We start from the raw sequence: 19,723 nt of genomic DNA on the forward strand, positions 1-19,723 counted from the left end.
GTTCTAACCTCAAAACTACTTCCAATAATCATCTTATGGATTATCTAAGGTCTGTACACAATTTCTACATCAATTCAACAAGTTTTCATCATTAATCATCAAATCTCTCTCAAAACCCTAATTCTCAAATTCTCATAAACTCAACCTACAACATGTTAAATCTAATTATCAGAATTACAGACTTAATATTACTGAAAGTTAGTCTCACCCTTACCTTAGAATTATCGATTGGCAGCCCTTCTCTCTTCTCTTCTCTTCTCTTCTCTTCTCTTCTCTTCTATTCTCTTCTCTTCTCTTCTCTTTAAACTTTGTTTTCTCCAAAAACTGATCCTACGTTCTATGTTTTCTAAACCTAACTTCTCTTATTTATAACCCCTCATCTAATTTCTCTTACACCTCAAAATTACTCTTTTCCTTATAATCTTATTTATTTCTAAATTAAATATATATCTCTCCCACTTAATAATATTAATACACCAAATAACAAATATACCTCTTCACTGAATAACAAATATATTTCTACACCAGATAACATATATATTTCCACACAAAATAACAAATATATTTCTACACTAAATAACATATATATTTCTACACAAAATAACAAATATATTTCTACACCAAATAACATATATATTTCTACACAAAATAACAAATATATCTCTACATCAAATAACAAATATATTTCTACACAAAATAACAAATATATCTCTACATCAAATAATAAATATATTTCTACACAAAATAACCCCACAACTTAATATTTATTTTATTTTCGAATCTTATTTTATTAAACAATAAAATAAGTCACAATGTCTCATAAATTTCTCTAAAATCATATAAATCACATAAAATCTTATAAATCACTCTAATCATATAAATATATTCTAAAACTCATTTAAAATAATTAAATAATCGAAACGGGCGTTACATATGGGACTACATGGTTGAAGGAAGGCTTATAAGAATTGGTTGGTACTACCTATATAAACAAGATGCATCTTCTTTTCGGTAGCTCATTCCATAAGAACTCCATAGTTAAGCGTGTTTGACTTGGAGCAATTTTGGGATGGGTGACCTACCGGGAAGTTTCCCGGTAAGCATGTGAGTGAGGACAAAACACGATGAAAAGACTTGTGTTGGTTTGTGGGGTCAGTCGGCAATGCTTAAAGTCGTCTGAGATGTTACAGACGGTAGACACTGTTGGAACAAAATGTGTTTAACAATGAACCTTAAAGAGTTTTGATGATAACAAGGTATTAAAAATTGTAAATTGGACTAGCTAATATTTGTTCAAGTGTACAGGACCATAATTATAAAGTTACATCATCATTGGTTCTGAATGAGCAAATAAAGAGCAAAGGAAACAACAAAAATTTGAAGCTTGGACGCTCCTGAAGGCAACTTGTTACTGAAGGGAAAAAGCGCTCCTGAAGTTAAGTTGCTTCTGAAGTAAGGATAGTGCTCCTGAAGTTAAGACGCTTCTGAAGTAAGAATAGTGCTCCTGAAGACAAGAAGTCCAGAAGTCATATCATCAGAAGCTGCATCATCAGAAGCTGCGGAAGTCATATCATCAGAAGCTGCATCATCAGAAGCTGCATCATCAGAAGCTGCCTCATCAGAAGCTATTTCACCAGAAACTAAATCTCAACTGGATTTGCAAAAGATTCAAGAATTGAAGAATTATCAATGCAAAAGGTGTCTATTGGATTCGAAAACACAAACAAAGGATTAGTGGAATTTTGCAACGGTCATTTCAAAGGTGTTTGAAGGCTTGTGCTTGCAATTTGGACGAAAGCGTTGACATTGTACTTTGTACGAATTGTACAACCACGTTCTCCACTACTCTGTTTTGTGTCCACGCTTCAAGACAAGAAAACAGCTCCAGAATACGGTCTCGCCTGCATATATGTTCCTTTGGATAAGGAATGGATTTCAAATTGGTTATTCATAGGACAACAACCAAATCAGGCAAAAGATCATTGGTGAAAGATCAAGCTTCAACAACGACTCTTTGGTGTGCTGGCAATTTCACAACGTCTCTTTCACACCTCTATATAAAGGAGTAAAGACCTAGAGATTTGGCAATGCATGAACGCTGAACGAAAGACTCATAACATTTTTACAAGTGCCAAATCTCTGCTGAAATTGTTCTGCATTCACTTAGAATTTCTGTGTCTCAAAGTCATATCTTAGAAATTCTTAAGTTCATTGAGTCTGTATCTGATTTGTATTGTGAGCACCTCTGATTGTATATCAAGTGTTCAACCTTAAACAATTTTCTGTGTAATTTTGTTTAGTTAGGAAGTCTCTTGCAGTTGTGCTTGAGCAGGAAGTCTCTTGCTTGTGTGCTTGAGCATTGGAAGTCTCTTGCTTGTGTGCTTGAGCATTTGTAATCAGATATTACTCATAGTGAAATCTCCTTGGAAGTGCAAGGGGGACTGGACTACTTCCGGATTGTGGAAGGAACCAGTATAATTGCTTTGTGTCGTTCTTCTTCTCTCTCTCTGTTTTATTCCGCTGCATTTAGATTCTGATTATCACTTCAGAAGCTGTCTCACTTAGCTTCTGATCAGTGTGTTCAGTTTTTAGGAGAAACGAAGAATTTTTTCAAAACACAATTCAACCCCCCTTCTTGTGTTTTTTCTCACCTTCAATTGGTATCTAGAGCCTTGGTCTGTTGTGTAACACTTAACCGTGCAACAGTCAAAGATCTGAGATAAACATGTCTACTCCTCCTCCTACTGGTCCTAGTGATGCTAGCTATAAGAATGTCTCACATGATTATAGTGATAGTAAGAAAACCAGCGTTGGAAAAGTTCCAAAGTTCAATGGAGATGCTGAAGAGTTCTCTTGGTAGAAGACCAACTTTTACAGTTACATCATGAGCCTGGATGAAGAATTATGGGATATTCTGGAACATGGTGTTGGTGATTTAGTCCTTGATGAAGAAGGAGCTGCTGTGGATAGGAAGAAACATACTCCAGAACTGAGGAAACTTTACAAGAAGCATCATATTATCAGAGGAGCCCTTGTCACTGCCATACCCAAAGCAGAGTATATGAAGATGAGTGACAAATCCACTGCTAAAGCTATGTTTGCTTCTCTCTGTTCAAATTATGAAGGGAGCAAGAAGGTCAAAGAAGCAAAGGCTCTCCTGCTTGTACATCAGTATGAGTTATTCAAGATGAAGTATGATGAAACTATTGAGGAGATGTACTCAAGGTTTCAAACCTTAGTTTCTGGGCTACAGATTCTAAAGAAGAGCTATGTTGCTTCTGATCATGTAAGCAAGATACTCAGAAGCTTACCTGCCAGATGGAGACCAAAAGTGACTTCCATTGAGGAAGCTAAAGATTTAAACACTTTAAGTGTCGAAGATCTTGTTAGTTCTCTCAAAGTTCATGAGTTAAGTCTTAATGAACATGAGACTACTAAGAAGAGTAAATCAATAGCTCTTCCATCCAAAGGCAAGTCATCAAAAGCTCTCAAAGTAGTTGAATCTGAAGAGGAAGAACAGTCAAGTTCAGATTCTGAACCAGATGCTGCTGAAATGGCCATGCTCTCAAACAGACTTCAATATCTGGCCAAGAAGAACAGAAAGTTTCTCTCCAGAAGGGGTAACTCCAGAAGCTCAAAGAAAGAAGATCAGAAGGGATGCTTCAACTGTAAGAAGCCTGGACACTTCATTGCTGAATGCCCTGATCTTCAAAGAGAAAAATCAAAGGATAAGTCAAAGAGGTCTACATTCAAACCAAGCAAACTCAAGAAGCAGATTAAGCAGAGTTTAATGGCAACCTGGGATGATTTGGGTAGTGAATCTGGATCTGATAAAGAGGAAGCTGATGAAGATGCAAAGGTAGCTGTTGGGTTGGTAGCAACAGCAACTTCAGAAGCTGGATCAGATTCAGACTCAGAAGATGAAAACGAGGTATATTCCAAAATTCCCAGAGATGAACTTGTTGAGTCTCTTAAAGAACTTCTTACACATTTTGAAGTAAGAACCAATGAGTTGAAGGATTTAAAAGAAAAATATGCTGATTTGGTACAACAGCAAAAATCAACTCTATTGGATCTGAAAGCTTCTAAACAAGGACTTAGGGGCTTTGACTTCATGTGTAAAACATATGAAGACCAGCTCAGGTTCTTATGTCAGAAGCTACAAGAAAAGTGTAATGAAAAACCTTTAAGTAACCATGAAATTGCTCTTGAAGATTTCATTATATCTGGCATTGACAGAAGCAGAGTGGCTTCTATGATTTATAGCATTTACAAGAACAATGGCAGAGGAATTGGTTTTCCAGAGGTGAAACTTGAGAAAAACAATCTAAAATCTTGTTGTGAATGCATCAAGGAAGGTCTGAAAACATTCTTTGTACCAGAAGGGGCTGAGTTGGAAACTGTTGTTCAATCAGAACCTGAAGCTTCTAGTTCTAAGGCTAAGATTACTTCAAAGCCAAAGAACTCTAAGTCAAAGGCTATGATCAAATCTGATTCCAAGACTTCAAAGGTCAGGATCCTGAAAAGATCAGAACCTATTCCTCAGAGTCTGGTGAAACCAAAATCTGGGGTTCTGAAGTCTAAGTTTCAGAAGAAGACAGTTGCTGCTTCTGAAGTACCAAAACCTAAGGTGATGGTTAATCAGAAGCAACCCAACTCACAGCACAAGGTACAAGAAGTGAAGAGTAAAGCCTTAAGTACTAACCTTCCAGGACCCATAGAACAATGGGTACCTAAATCAAAAAATGTCAATGATGCAGGTATGTCTAAGAGCAGTACCAAAGCAAAGATCATGGTACCTAGACAGCGGTTGCTCAAGACACATGACAGGAGACAAGTCCATGTTCCTCAGCCTAACAATGAAAGAGGGAGGAAATGTGAAATTTGGAGGCAACCAGTCAGGCAAGATCATAGGTACAGGAACTATTGGTAATTCCTCTACCTCAATTAATAATGTATGGTTGGTAGATGGTCTTGAACATAACCTTTTGAGCATTAGTCAATTTTGTGATAATGGTTATGATGTGCTTTTTGAAAAACCCAACTGTACAGTAATCAACAAGGAAGACAAATCCATTGTGTTCAAGGGAAAGAGAGTTGACAATGTCTATAAAATCAATTTTTCTGAACTGGCTGATCAGAAGGTGATTTGCCTACTATCAGTGAATGATAAGAAATGGATGTGGCACAGAAGGTTGGGACATGCTAACTGGAGGTTAATCTCTAAGCTTAGTAAGTTACAACTTGTGAAAGGGCTACCAGACATTGACTATCATTCAGATGCACTCTGTGGTGCATGTCAGAGAGGGAAAATTGTGAAATCATCTTTTAAAACCAAAGACATTGTTTCAACCTCAAGACCTTTAGAATTACTCCATATTGATTTATTTGGACCAGTAAGTACTGCATCCTTATATGGAAGTAGATATGGATTAGTCATTGTTGATGATTACAGCAGATGGACTTGGGTGAAATTCATAAAGAGTAAAGATGTTGCGTGTGATGTATTCAGTAGCTTCTGCACTCAAATTCAATCTGAAAAAGAATCAAAAATTTTGAAAGTCAGAAGTGATCATGGTGGAGAATTTGAAAATGAGCCATTTGAACCTTTTTGTGAAAAACATGGAATTTTCCATGAATTCTCTTCTCCTAGAACACCACAACAAAATGGGGTTGTAGAGAGAAAGAATAGAACTTTACAAGAAATGGCCAGAACAATGATTCATGAAAACAATTTACCAAAACATTTTTGGGCAGAAGCAGTGAATACAGCATGCTATGTTCAAAACAGGATCTATATTAGACCTATTTTGGAGAAAACAGCATATGAACTCTTTAAAGGAAGAAAACCCAATATCTCTTACTTTCATCAATTTGGATGTACATGTTACATTCTGAACAACAAGCTCTACCTAAAGAAATTTGATGCCAAGGCCCAAAGAGGAATCTTTTTAGGTTACTCTGAAAGGTCAAAGGCATACAGAGTGTATAATTCAGAAACACTTTGTGTTGAAGAATCTATGCACGTTAAATTTGATGACAAGGAGCTTGAAGATAAAACTTCAAAGCAAGGTGAAAGTTTTGCAGAGATACAGGTTCCTGAATCTACTCCAGAACCTGATCAGATAGCTGAGTCTGAAGATAGTCCAGAAGCTGCTTCTGATGAAGCACAAGATGGCTCACATCAAGCAGATCCTCCCAGAAACACATTCAAACACAAGTCTTCACATCCTGAGGAGCTAATCATTGGAAACAAAGATAGTCCAAGAAGAACAAGATCACATTTCAGACAAGAAGAGTCAATGATTGGACTAATCTCAATGATTGAACCTACAACAGTTGATGAAGCACTTTCAGATGATGGATGGATCCTAGCTATGCAAGAAGAGTTGAATCAATTTCAAAGAAATGATGTGTGGGATCTGGTACCCAAACCTCAGCACAAGAACATTATTGGAACAAAATGGGTATTCAGAAACAAGCTGAATGAGCAAGGTGAAGTAACAAGAAACAAAGCCAGGCTTGTTGCACAAGGGTATAGTCAACAAGAAGGCATTGATTACACTGAAACGTTTTCTCCAGTTGCAAGATTGGAAGCATTCAGGTTACTTCTCTCCTATGCAGTTAATCATGGCATAATATTATATCAAATGGATGTCAAGAGTGCATTTCTAAATGGTGTCATAGAAGAAGAAGTGTATGTCAAGCAACCTCCTGGATTTGAGGATATTAAATATCCTGACCATGTTTTTAAACTGAAGAAATCACTATATGGCTTGAAACAAGCTCCCAGAGCTTGGTATGATAGACTAAGTAATTTCTTAATCAAGAATGATTTTAAAAGAGGACAGGTTGATACTACACTCTTCAGAAGGACCCTTGGGAAGGATATTCTTGTTGTGCAAATATATGTTGATGATATAATATTTGGTTCTACTAATGCATCTCTTTGCAAGGAATTTTCTGAGTTAATGCAGGATGAATTTGAAATGAGCATGATGGGAGAGCTGAAGTTCTTCCTGGGCATTCAAATCAATCAATGCAAAGATGGAGTCTATGTTCATCAATCAAAGTACACAAAGGAGCTTCTGAAGAAGTTCAAACTTGAAGATTGTAAAGTGATGAACACTCCAATGCACCCTACGTGCACCTTAAGCAAAGAAGATGAAGGAGCTAAAGTAGATCAGAAGCTGTATAGAGGTATGATTGGTTCTTTGTTATACCTCACTGCATCTAGGCCAGATATTTTATTCAGTGTATGCTTGTGTGCAAGATTCCAATCAGATCCTAGAGAATCTCATATGACTGCTGTCAAGAGAATCTTCAGGTATTTGAAAGGAACAACTAATCTTGGACTCCTTTATGGGAAATCCTTAGATTATAAGCTAATTGGATTCTGTGATGCTGATTATGCTGGTGATAGGATTGAAAGAAAGTCAACCAGTGGCAATTGTCAATTTCTGGGTGATAATCTTATATCCTGGGCTAGCAAAAGACAAACAACTATTGCTATGTCTACAGCAGAAGCAGAATACATTTCAGCTGCAAGTTGTTGTACACAACTACTTTGGATGAAACATCAGTTGGAAGATTATCAGATAACTGCTAACAGTATTCCCATTTATTGTGATAATACTGCTGCTATTTGTTAGTCTAAAAATCCAATTTTGCATTCAAGAGCTTAGCACATTGAAATCAAACACCATTTTATCAGAGATTATGTTCAAAAAGGAATTTTAGATATACAATTCATTGATACTGAAAATCAATGGGCTGATATATTTACTAAGCCTTTAACTGTTGAAAGATTTGATTTTATAAAGAAAAATTTGAACATGCACTTTGTATCTGATTAAATGCTTGCTTGCTCCTGAATAGGATTTTAGGTTTTGAAGTTAGTTCAGAAGCGGTAGTCCATCAGAAGCTCTTTATTGAGGTTCTGAGGAAAACTCGCTTCTGATGATGACGTCAGCATCTGAAGTCCAGAAGCTGGATTTATTGCTTCTGAATAGTTGAATTAGTGGAAACGTTGGGAGTTACCTTTTAAAAAGTAACTTCTGGCCCACTAACTTGGTAGTTACTTTGTGAACTTCTTACGTGGCCTGTATGTGTTGGTGTATAACTAAAAAGGGCAATGATGATTTAATATCTTTGAAAGTACTTTTCATGCGCCCCCAATTTTGTCATTAATGTTATGTTTGTTTGTCTCTTTTGAATTGCAATCGTTTTACTTTTAACACTTTGACAATTCACACACTACTCACTCACAACAAACACATTTGCTCTCAAACCTCTTGCGAAGTAAGCGCATTCTCTCAACCTTAGAACCCTAAAATCTTCATCTCTTCAAATCTTCAATCATCATCAAATGGCATCATCAAGCTCGCAACGAGAAGTTTCAGTATCTACTTCACGGATGATCCCTGAATATGACTACAAAGGAAGAAGCATGAAATTGGAAGAATGGGAACTACAGGTTCAAATAGAAAATCCGGTGGATTTTGAATCACTCGCCTTCCATGAGTGTTGGATCAGAAGCTACTATGAAAAGCAGGAACTTATGCATTACTTCAAGATGTTGAATGGACCAACATACGAAGCATTGGTAAGACACTTCTGGGTGAGGGCTAAGGTTTATGACAAAACTGCGTCTATAACTGAAGAAAGTCAAATGGTGTTGATTTATCCCGAACTGGAAGGGAAGACCAGAGAAGAAATGGGACTTGAGCCATTTACAGGTATTGAAATCAGGTCAAGTATTTGTGGTATTCCAGTAAGAATTGCGGAATGGCAGATAGAAGCTGTACTCTGTAGAGAGGCCTCTGGAAAATACTCTGGAATTGATCTCTCAAGTACAGGTGAAGAACGCTTCTGGAAAGAGAAAGTAAACTTGGCCCTGTACAACTCAACGCAAGCAGGAAAGTATGCTGATCTAAGCATGGATAAGAAGCTGCTTCTGAAGATTCAGAATGAGGACTTACTTCCATGTGGTGGTAGTGAGAAACCCAATTTGGCACAAAAGGTCTTTCTTCAACACTTCATTAAGAAGGAGAAAGTGAACGTGCCAAAATATATGTTCAAATACTTGATAGAGTGTCTGAAACAGAGTCAGCTGCAGAATAGAACCTGGGTACCTTATGGAAGACTCTTGTCAGAAATATTCTATCAAGGAGGAGTCTTGAACAAGCTAAGCAGTGCTGAAGCCTTCACAGATGAGCTGCTTGATACTAAAACTGGAAAGTTCATTAATGCACAAACCCTCAAGAATATGAAGTTGATCCCTGCTGTCACCAAGCTTCATACAGATTTGAGTGAATCACTTGTTAAGTCTGATCTTATGAAGGACTTTCCACCCATCTGCAAGAAGGATCCCATTGAAGTGCAGATGTACTATATCAAGGAACATTTTGAGGCAACCAATGAGAGAATCGGATTGGAAGATATTCCAGAGGAAATGTATGGTGGTGCTCTGCCACGAGCCAGAGGCAGAAAGTCAAAAAGGAAGATGACTGCAGAGCAATATCTAGAGGTTGAACAATCTGCTAAAAAGGCAAAAGTTGCTACTGACAAGCTCAAGATTGGTAGTTCATCAGTACCTTCAATTGAAGAAGCCATTAAAGACATGGATTCCAGGATGATCATGGATGTTGGCATTACTCTTGATCAACCTGCTATACCAAAGAAGAAAAGAAAGCAAGCAGTAAGGAGAACCAAGAACTTTCCTCATGTTTCTAAGAAAACTGAAGCTGCTACTAATGTGTCAGAAGCTATTGGAAAAGCTATGGAGATTGCTTCTGAGCTTCAAGAGAGGGTAATAACAGAAGCATCACAACTTCTTAAAATCCCTGACACTACTAAAGATGATTGCTCAGAACCCTCTACTACAGGTAATATTTTCACACACTCAGAACATGTAGTACATGAGATATCCAGTGACTCTCCTTCACCTTCTTCAAAATCCTCATCATCATCTTCAGATTCTGATGATGATATACCCTTAGCCCAACTTTTTCAAAAACCAGTAAAAAGCCAGTAAACATCAACCAAAACCAACACAAAGCCCTCTCAGTCAACTACTTATGAACCAGTTGGTCACATAATTAATGAGAAGTTGGCTGAAATGGCTGAGCAGAGAGAAAGAGTCATTGATACTATCTTTCGCATTAACCCTCAACCCCTTAACATTCAACCTCTCAACATGATTCCTCCAGAAAATGTTGAATTTAACTCAGAAAAGGCCTCTAAAACAACTCCAGAAGCAGCTGCTTCTGAAAAATGTTGTTTCAGAAAACCCCCATCAACACACACCTGAACCACATAAACCCACAACACCCCCACAATCACCAACAGCTACCATTGACCCCCAACTCAACACTCATACATCAACTTCACCACAACAACCACCAACTGAAATTGAACACTCCCCACAACCAACTCCCATGGATATTGACAACTCTCAAGTCAATGTCCAAGCCTCAACCTCTACCGCACACATTGCTTCTGACCAGCCCTCATCTTCAAACACACAAACACACTTTACCATTCCAGTTCCTAACCCTGTTCAAGACCTGGAAATCAGTGATTCTGATCTTGAAACCCTTGAACAACCACCCACAAACATCCTGGAATCTGAATATATTAATGCTGAGCTTCTCACAATCCTTAGTCAAATGCATAATCTGGTGGATCAAAGAAGGTCAATTGATCTCACCAATGCATATGAAGACTCCTGGGTATCTCTTCAGAACCGGGCAAATGAGCTCATTGAAAACATAAAGGCTATGTGCATCAGAGTCAAGCAAGCTTCAGTCAGAAGGCTTATGGAAAAACTGAATCAGAGTCTCAGAGTAAGAAGTTCTACACTGCTTCTGGCAAACCAGCCTTTCTTCTTAGAAACGGACTACTTGACCAGAGAAGCAAGGTTGTGTAAGCTTCTAAAGAAACAGATGGCACAGCAGCAGCAAGAGGCTAGAGAAAGGGAACAAGCTCTTCTCCAGAGGCAACAACAGCTTGAAGAACTGTTGCAGAAGAAAATTGAAGAAATGGAGGAGATGAAGAAACAACAACAAACCAACCATTAGTTGCACACCTTAGTGTTATCTTTTGTTTGCTGTGTGTTTTAAATTTTTTAGTCCTTGCTTCTGAAACCATCCTGTTTTATTTTTCTATGCTTCTGAATGCTTAAATGATTCTGACTGCTTAGTTGCTTCTGATATTTGGATATTCATGTTCATATACTTTGGTCTGATTTATTTAGTTAATTTCTTAGTATACTCTCTCATGTTTAAGTTTTTCTCAAATCTTTTTGTCTTTTATGCTTATTTTTTATATCATTTTTTTTGATAATGACAAAAGGGGGAGTATATGTGACAAGTATTTAAAGGCTCTGAGCCCCATTAACATTAATGGCACTTGAAATTTTTGAAAAACTTCTATCATTTTTTTTTTTTTACCTTATTGGTATAAGCTATGAACGAACGAAGAAGTATCAAAATTCAAGTAAAATTAATTGAACCATTCTTCTTATCTATAAGTTAATTCTTTCATTGATTCAATTTTTTTTAAAGCTCTGATATTTTTATTGTGCGAAAAATGAATTTAATTAACCTGGATAGAACTTAGGGGGAGCTTACAAACCTCACCTTAAAGACTATCAGACTCAGGGGGAGTTTGAGCTTACAAACCTCAGATTCTGAGCTTACAAACCTCAGAACCCCAAAGTCAACTTGTTAATTAGATTAACAACAATTGATCAATTTTAAATACTTTTGTTTGTCATCATCAAAAAGGGGGAGATTGTTGGAACAAAATGTGTTTAACAATGAACCTTAAAGAGTTTTGATGATAACAAGGTATTAAAAATTGTAAATTGGACTAGCTAATATTTGTTCAAGTGTACAGGACCATAATTATAAAGTTACATCATCATTGGTTCTGAATGAGCAAATAAAGAGCAAAGGAAACAACAAAAATTTGAAGCTTGGACGCTCCTGAAGGCAACTTGTTACTGAAGGGAAAAAGCGCTCCTGAAGTTAAGTCGCTTCTGAAGTAAGGATAGTGCTCCTGAAGTTAAGACGCTTCTGAAGTAAGAATAGTGCTCCTGAAGACAAGAAGTCCAGAAGTCATATCATCAGAAGCTGCATCATCAGAAGCTGCAGAAGTCATATCATCAGAAGTTGCATCATCAGAAGCTGCATCATCAGAAGCTGCCTCATCAGAAGCTATTTCACCAGAAGCTAAATCTCAACTGGATTTGCAAAAGATTCAAGAATTGAAGAATTATCAATGCAAAAGGTGTCTATTGGATTCGAAAACACAAACAAAGGATTAGTGGAATTTTGCAACGGTCATTTCAAAGGTGTTTGAAGGCTTGTGCTTGCAATTTGGACGAAAGCGTTGACATTGTACTTTGTACGAATTGTACAACCACGTTCTCCACTACTCTGTTTTGTGTCCACGCTTCAAGACAAGAAAACAGCTCCAGAATACGGTCTCGCCTGCATATATGTTCCTTTGGATAAGGAATGGATTTCAAATTGGTTATTCATAGGACAACAACCAAATCAGGCAAAAGATCATTGGTGAAAGATCAAGCTTCAACAACGACTCTTTGGTGTGCTGGCAATTTCACAACGTCTCTTTCACACCTCTATATAAAGGAGTAAAGACCTAGAGATTTGGCAATGCATGAACGCTGAACGAAAGACTCATAACATTTTTACAAGTGCCAAATCTCTGCTGAAATTGTTCTGCATTCACTTAGAATTTCTGTGTCTCAAAGTCATATTTTAGAAATTCTTAAGTTCATTGAGTCTGTATCTGATTTGTATTGTGAGCACCTCTGATTGTATATCAAGTGTTCAACCTTAAACAATTTTCTGTGTAATTTTGTTTAGTTAGGAAGTCTCTTGCAGTTGTGCTTGAGCAGGAAGTCTCTTGCTTGTGTGCTTGAGCATTGGAAGTCTCTTGCTTGTGTGCTTGAGCATTTGTAATCAGATATTACTCATAGTGAAATTTCCTTGGAAGTGCAAGGGGGACTGGACTACTTCCGGATTGTGGAAGGAACCAGTATAATTGCTTTGTGTCGTTCTTCTTCTCTCTCTCTGTTTTATTCCGCTGCATTTAGATTCTGATTATCACTTCAGAAGCTGTCTCACTTAGCTTCTGATCAGTGTGTTCAGTTTTTAGGAGAAACGAAGAATTTTTTCAAAACACAATTCAACCCCCCTTCTTGTGTTTTTTCTCACCTTCAGACACAACCATTAGATGGAAGCTAATTAGATGGAAGCTATGTTGAAAAGCCATAAAACCGCCGGACGTCTCAACCCAAATTAAAGTATATATCTTCATGAGTTGACAGACTCAAATGTTCCTTTGAGGCAAATTGTTACAAATTTAAGGAAAAGGAACAGTAGAACTTCAACTATTATCATGCATATTTATAATGTTTGTCATAGGTATAGACAGATTATTAGGGGTACGATAATAGACATGCAACATTGAAATCATTGGTTGAGAATGAGTATTTGTATCATTGTAAGAAGTATCTTGATTCCGGTGATGTCAGTGATATTTTCTAGGCGCATCCAAATGGTATTAAGTTGTTTAACAGGTTCTCTAGGGTGCTTGAGTTGAATTCCACTTATAAGACCAACAAATACCGTCTTCAGTTACTTGAGTTTGTTGGTGTCACTTCTACCGAGTACACGTTCTCTAATATAATATTAATATAACATATGCCTTGAGTCTGCAAAATTTAGCACATATATGATTCAAAAAGTTGACGAAAGATTCTTTCTTTAAGTATTCTCAAATTTTCACTCTTATATCTTTGAATTTAGGAGCCCTGAAACTTACTTTTTTTTTCCCCTAAAAAATTTCCATGTAAATTTAAATTATGGTTTATTAAATTTCACTCATTAAAAAAATCTCCAGAAACGATGCTGACATTTGACTGTTTGTCAAAAGTTTATATTATAAGATGGAAGCCATGAAAACTTTTTTCACGGCGGATATAACAGATTACATGATGTGGTATTCATTCTTGCTATTGAGGCTAGGGGTGGGCATGGTTCAGTTCGGGATGAAAACTGAACTGTTTGCTAAATTTAAAATAACTGAACTGAATTGAATTATTTGCATTTCGAACTGAACTGAACTGTTTCAAACCGAACTGAACTGTTCCGAACTGAACTGAACTGTTATTATTGATACATTTGAAAAAAATATGAAAAAAATAAATGAAATTGAATTTTAGTTACCGAACTGAATTGAACTGCTCCGAACTAAACTGAACTGTTTCGAATCGAACTGAACTGTTTCAGTTCAGTTTCAGAACTGTAATGGTTCAGTTTTTTTTTGGTTCAGTTCAGTTCAATAGTTTAATTCAGTTTTTGGTTTTTTTGCCCACCCCTAGGCTGGTCAGGTATAAACGTCAAAGAAGCATTAAATGTACTTTCTTGGTGTTTATTGATTTAAGTGATTTTTTCAATATCAAACATTTTAGCTCGGGTACATAATATTTCAGAACAAGTTTAATAAACATGTGAAATTACAGGTTTCACTTTTGGCAATATTTTCCATATATAATTTACCATGTCAACTAGTGTATATATAGGTTCAGAATACTTGATTATTTTTTCTTGTTTTTGTTGTGTGGGACTTCAATTTTTGAATTGTTAAAACCCCGCTATGAAGTTTTAAATCCCAATTTTAAAGTACTTAAAAAACAAAACATTCAGATTTTGAACTCTTCAAAATCAATTCAACACTAAAAAAATAGTTGGTTTCGGTTCATACAAGAAGTAGTTTAATTCAGCTCAGTTTGGTTCATAGTGTACTAGTTCAGTTGGTTTCGCACATGTGCAATTCTGTTTAAAACAGTTCGATTTGAAAATATGAACTTGATACATTTTCTTATAAACAACGGTAACTGAAAACCTTTGTTTCACTTTGCAAGTCACAGTTTTTATAGTCTGCCGCTGTAAGTCTTTTTTTGCCCGCGTAGTCTCTATATCCTGGAGTTGTGTTCTCTTTTCTGGTTTTTGAACTGTCATGTGGGGTTTGGATTTGTGATCTTTGGTCTATTTTGCAAATTGTTTGGATATTGATGTTTCACAGGGTGCTTGTTTCGCCTCTGTTGGTTTTTCTATCTTGAATGGTGTTGCGCCACAGACTTTGTATTTGGATGCCTAGCAGTGCTTTGTACATTTTACTCTTATCTGGGGTACGTCGTGTGCTTGGATATGAACTGTTATAATAAATTCTCGCCATGGATATGAGCTGTTCTAGTAAATTTAAAAAAAAAAGGTCACAGTTTATATAAGACAGATATGCGAAACTATAATATATGCTTCTATTATAGTTTTTAAAGACTACTTTCTCTGGAAACAGTTTCAAATTGTAAGAAAGGTCACTGCAATATCAAATTGACAGGAAGTCAATGTTCATTCTCTCTGCTACAGCCATATATACCAGTGATTCAGATTCCCTATTATAATTCCCTCTGGAATGTAATGGATTTGCAAGAGATATATGAGAGGATGGTCCTGACTCCTGAAATTTGTACAACCGACAGAAGCTAGCTTAGTAATTGTGAATAGTGCAGTAATCTGGAATTGTTAATTCGGGTTAGTGTTTTATACAAACAATGCCAAAAAGTTCACCATCTTTGGTTGAATTGTGTATTTTTTAGATGTTCAAGCAATCCAATTTCTTCCTAGAGCACACACACAAATAGAATTAACATTGATGGCCTTGTGTTAAGTTACTATTATGGTCATGTTCGGATTTGTTAAATATTTCTTACTGATATACAACTCTGTAAAGACATGCCGATTTGTTAAAAAAATCTATTTTGTTTTTCTTACATTTATTAATTGAATAAAGTGCTAAGACTTTTAATTGTGTTCAATTTAAACATTCTGATGTGTTAAAATTTTCCTCCAATTAATATTAGCTTTGTTCATTGAATAAAGTGCAAAGCCATAGTTGTAACTGTAGCACTATTTAGTATCAGTGGTGATTTAACAGAGAAGTTTTCTTTCTGGTTTGAAACAGAGAAATAGTAAGGGCCAAACAATTGCACTATCTTGATCAAAAGGCATAAACTCATCAAATAAACTACCATTATCTTATAAAACAAATGCAAACAAGGAACACAACCCACATTAGAACTCAAGCAAGTTACACATGCATAAGTAACTGTGAATCACACAAACAAAGTTGTCAACTTTTTCAATAATCATTACAAATATATGACCAATAAACATTTCATGACATATAGCATTTAGCTAGTGCGGCAAACTGGATCATATTACAAACACTTAATACCCAACAAGTGCAAGAGTTTATAATACATTATAAATGTTCAGAAAAAGTTGAAGTATATTTTACATCTTCATTCTTCTTGTTTGTGTCATCATTTTAAGCTTGATCACTGTCACCAGGGAGTGAAAGCAGAGACTCTGTATACATAGCCACTAGGGGTTCACATGGTTCGTTATAGTATGAGCGATTCTCTAGCAACTGACCATTGCCATCATACTTCACCAATCCAGTGCCACCGTTTGTTCCAATAATACCACCACTTTTTGTAGAGCATATTGGGGGATAGTACTCAATGGAAATGTCATCAATAGATAGGACAAGAGTTTTAACCCAAGACGAATGCACTTTGTATTCTTTCATAACCCATATTTCAATTGTTCCATCCTCCATAGCCCATAGACTGAGAAATTCTCCAAATATCCACAAATCACAATCTATAGGTTCATGGTCAAACCCATCTGGAAAAGGCATCTCAAAAAATTTCCTTTCCACTAAATCAAAGCCAACAATAACATCCATTGATAAATCATTGCGAAAAGAGAACCAATGAATAGTCCCATTAAAGAGCGTCCCTACTTTGGGATCATCATTTGCATTCATATAATAAGGGAAGTGATTATACTTCACCAATCCAGGACACTCAATATCTTTCCATGTATTAGCTCTCAATGAAAAAAACTCCAAATGTGATGAAATATTATCTTCTATTGAGCCTTTACTCGTATCATAGGACACTGATACCACCAAGTAATCATCTCTTGAATGGTCGTACCCAAAACCATACAGACAACATGAATATTGGGCATCTAAATTGGAAGGAGGAAAAGGTATTTGTTTGTGATGTCCGGTCGATGGATTCCATAGATAAATGCTTGAAGAACAAGTCAAAACTATAAATCCTCTACATGAACTTTTAATTTCAAGATTAGAATAAGATTCGGGAGGCATAAAATCAAGGTTCAGTGAAGTAGAAGCAGAATCATCGTTAAGCGATGCTTCAAAATCTATGCATCGAGTTTCAAGAGCTAGAGTTGACATGAACACAATTCTATTTGTGTGTGTTGCAGCGGAAAGTTCAAAATGTGACTTTGCAAAGTTATGATCAGAGATAAGAGTTAACCATGACTTACAAACGCACTTAAAACGTATAAGAGACTTCACAGGTAACCTCAACATGATTTGTATGATCAATTCATGAGGCAGATACAGGTCGGTCTTGTTCTCCATCTGATAGATAAAGTATTAATCCTTCTTTGGTACTCTTCACAAGTTCAATACTCTTCCTACATGGAATGTGATGATGCTATGCCCAACATGTCAATTTTGAAATAAACCAAACAAATAAATTAAAAATAATTAAATATAAATAAGATATTCAACAACCCTATGGTTTCTTTAAGGGGAATTAGTCACTTTAGTCCCTGAATGGGAGAGGATTCGTCATTTTAGTCCCTGAATGAAGAGAAATTGCAAAACAGTCCCTGCATGGTCAATTTCAGGGACTAAAGTGACTAACGAAGTCTACATTCAGGGACTAAATTGACTAACGAAGCTTGCATTCAGGGACTAAATTGACTAACAAAGTCTACATTCAGGGACTATTTTGCAATTTATCTGCATTCAGGGACTAAAGTGACGAATCCCTTCCGATTCAGGGACTAAAGTGACTAATTCCCCGTTTCTTTAACTATCAACAACAAAACGTGTAAAATTGCTTAAAACAACATACCCATTAACCAAGATTTGAAATTTAGCACGACCCAGATTGAGATTTGAGGAATTAAAGGCGTGAAAGTGAAAATGAACCAAATGGGTTACTTTGATTTTAACGGAGAAAGAGTATTTGGTTGATTTGGTGAAAACCCTAGCAGTGTGGTAGATTGAGGGTAAACTGGGAAGTGAGTTTTGGTTATTGATGAAAAGGGGATGTGAGTGGTGTAGCCGGTGTTGATGAGGTAGTTATGGAGGGAGAGAAGAGGTGGGAGAAGAAGAAGATGAAGAAAGAGAATGAAGAAGATGATGGTGCTGGATGAAGAAAAGGGTTTTGTAATTAAAAATTAAATTTTTTTTAATTTTGAAAATCAATTTTACTTTTATTAAAATAATTTATAAAATGTTTAAAATAAGATAAATGCCACGTGTCTGCCACATGACCAACTTTGCACAATAAACCCCTGCCACATGGATAAAAATGGGACAAATCAACAAACAAGTTGGTTCGGAAATTATTTTAAAAAACAAAAGAAATTACGGTAACGTTTTTCAAAAGTTTTTTTTTAAGGATCAAAACTCAAATGAGTCATATTTACAACGATAAAAAATACATTTTAGCCTAAATTATAGTCAATAAATCTGAACTAAGCCATGTCTGGTATAAACTAAGTTATTGGCACCTTTAAGCCACCCGTGACCTGCCATTTTTTCAAGAAGGAGAAAATTTTGTATGGACAAAATCATAAATCAATTTCATTTAGGAACTCTCACATTAAATGAGTAAAATTTAAGAAAAATTATTTAGTCACATCAATTAGCATTATTCAATTTCATTCTCTTCTATTTTCTTTTGGTTTTGCGTGTGTTCAAATATATTTATTTGGGTTTGTATCTAAGCAAGCATACTTCCTCCTCAAGATTTATAATCAATATAATCAATCCATTTTATCTAGTTCACATGTGTAATGTCCCTCGTTGTGATGTGACGGTAAAATATAGTGCACCTTCTCCAAAATCACTTTGTTCGATTTTGGATTTGCTGTCATAGTTGAGGCATGGACATATTACAGTTTATACTCCAGAAGTACTTTCAATGAACTAGATACTGTCATAGCTGAACTAGATACATACATTGATTATACAAGAGTGCCTTTGTTTATGTTATAGTTACATAGGCAGAGGGTATTTTTTTCTTTTTTTTCAAGGGAACATACGCAGAGGGTGTTGACAGTTATCCAACAAATCTGAAGATGACTATTTTTAAAACACTAGAAAAAAAATATGATTCCAAATATTAACATGTGTTGATCGTGGGAGAGTTTTACCGTTCATTGTGGTTTTACTACTCATTAAACTAATCTCTACAGTTGCTCGCATAGAATATTTAGTTCACACCAAACTAAACACGCGTCCATTCCATTCCAAAAGAAGACAACATGAGTCGACGGTGTCTTAATACATGCATGAAACCAAAAAGCATACAATAGAACTGTTCCAAAATTAACGTCTGTCACAGAATCACTAGTATAACAAGTCTAGACAGTATAGTTTAAGCATTGACAAAGACAGATATTTAGTTTAACTTTCTACCTCTTTCTCTCTGAATTAACATTTCTCTCTGCCATCTCTCTGTGTATACACCATGACATAAAAGCAAAGATATTTGAATCCAACCATAATC

The 19,723-nt window shown here is 36.0% G+C and overlaps 1 protein-coding gene across 1 annotated transcript; it reads right to left on the reverse strand.

Annotated features, from left to right (window-relative positions):
* Positions 1 to 16,169: 16,169 nt before the first annotated feature.
* LOC146936949 (F-box/kelch-repeat protein At3g23880-like) lies at positions 16,170 to 18,377 on the reverse strand. The gene is made up of 2 exons (XM_085751492.1): positions 18,059 to 18,377; positions 16,170 to 17,612 (listed from the first exon to the last, which is right to left on the reverse strand). Exon 2 carries the CDS (start codon positions 17,554 to 17,556, stop codon positions 16,426 to 16,428), a length of 1,131 nt encoding a protein of 376 aa, XP_085607618.1. The 5' UTR covers positions 17,557 to 17,612; positions 18,059 to 18,377; the 3' UTR covers positions 16,170 to 16,425.
* Between the last annotated feature and the right edge of the window lie 1,346 nt (positions 18,378 to 19,723).

This window comes from Medicago sativa, chromosome 3, assembly GCF_051527215.1.
Source record: "Medicago sativa cultivar Bolivia chromosome 3, Bolivia_mono, whole genome shotgun sequence".
NCBI lineage: Eukaryota > Viridiplantae > Streptophyta > Magnoliopsida > Fabales > Fabaceae > Medicago > Medicago sativa.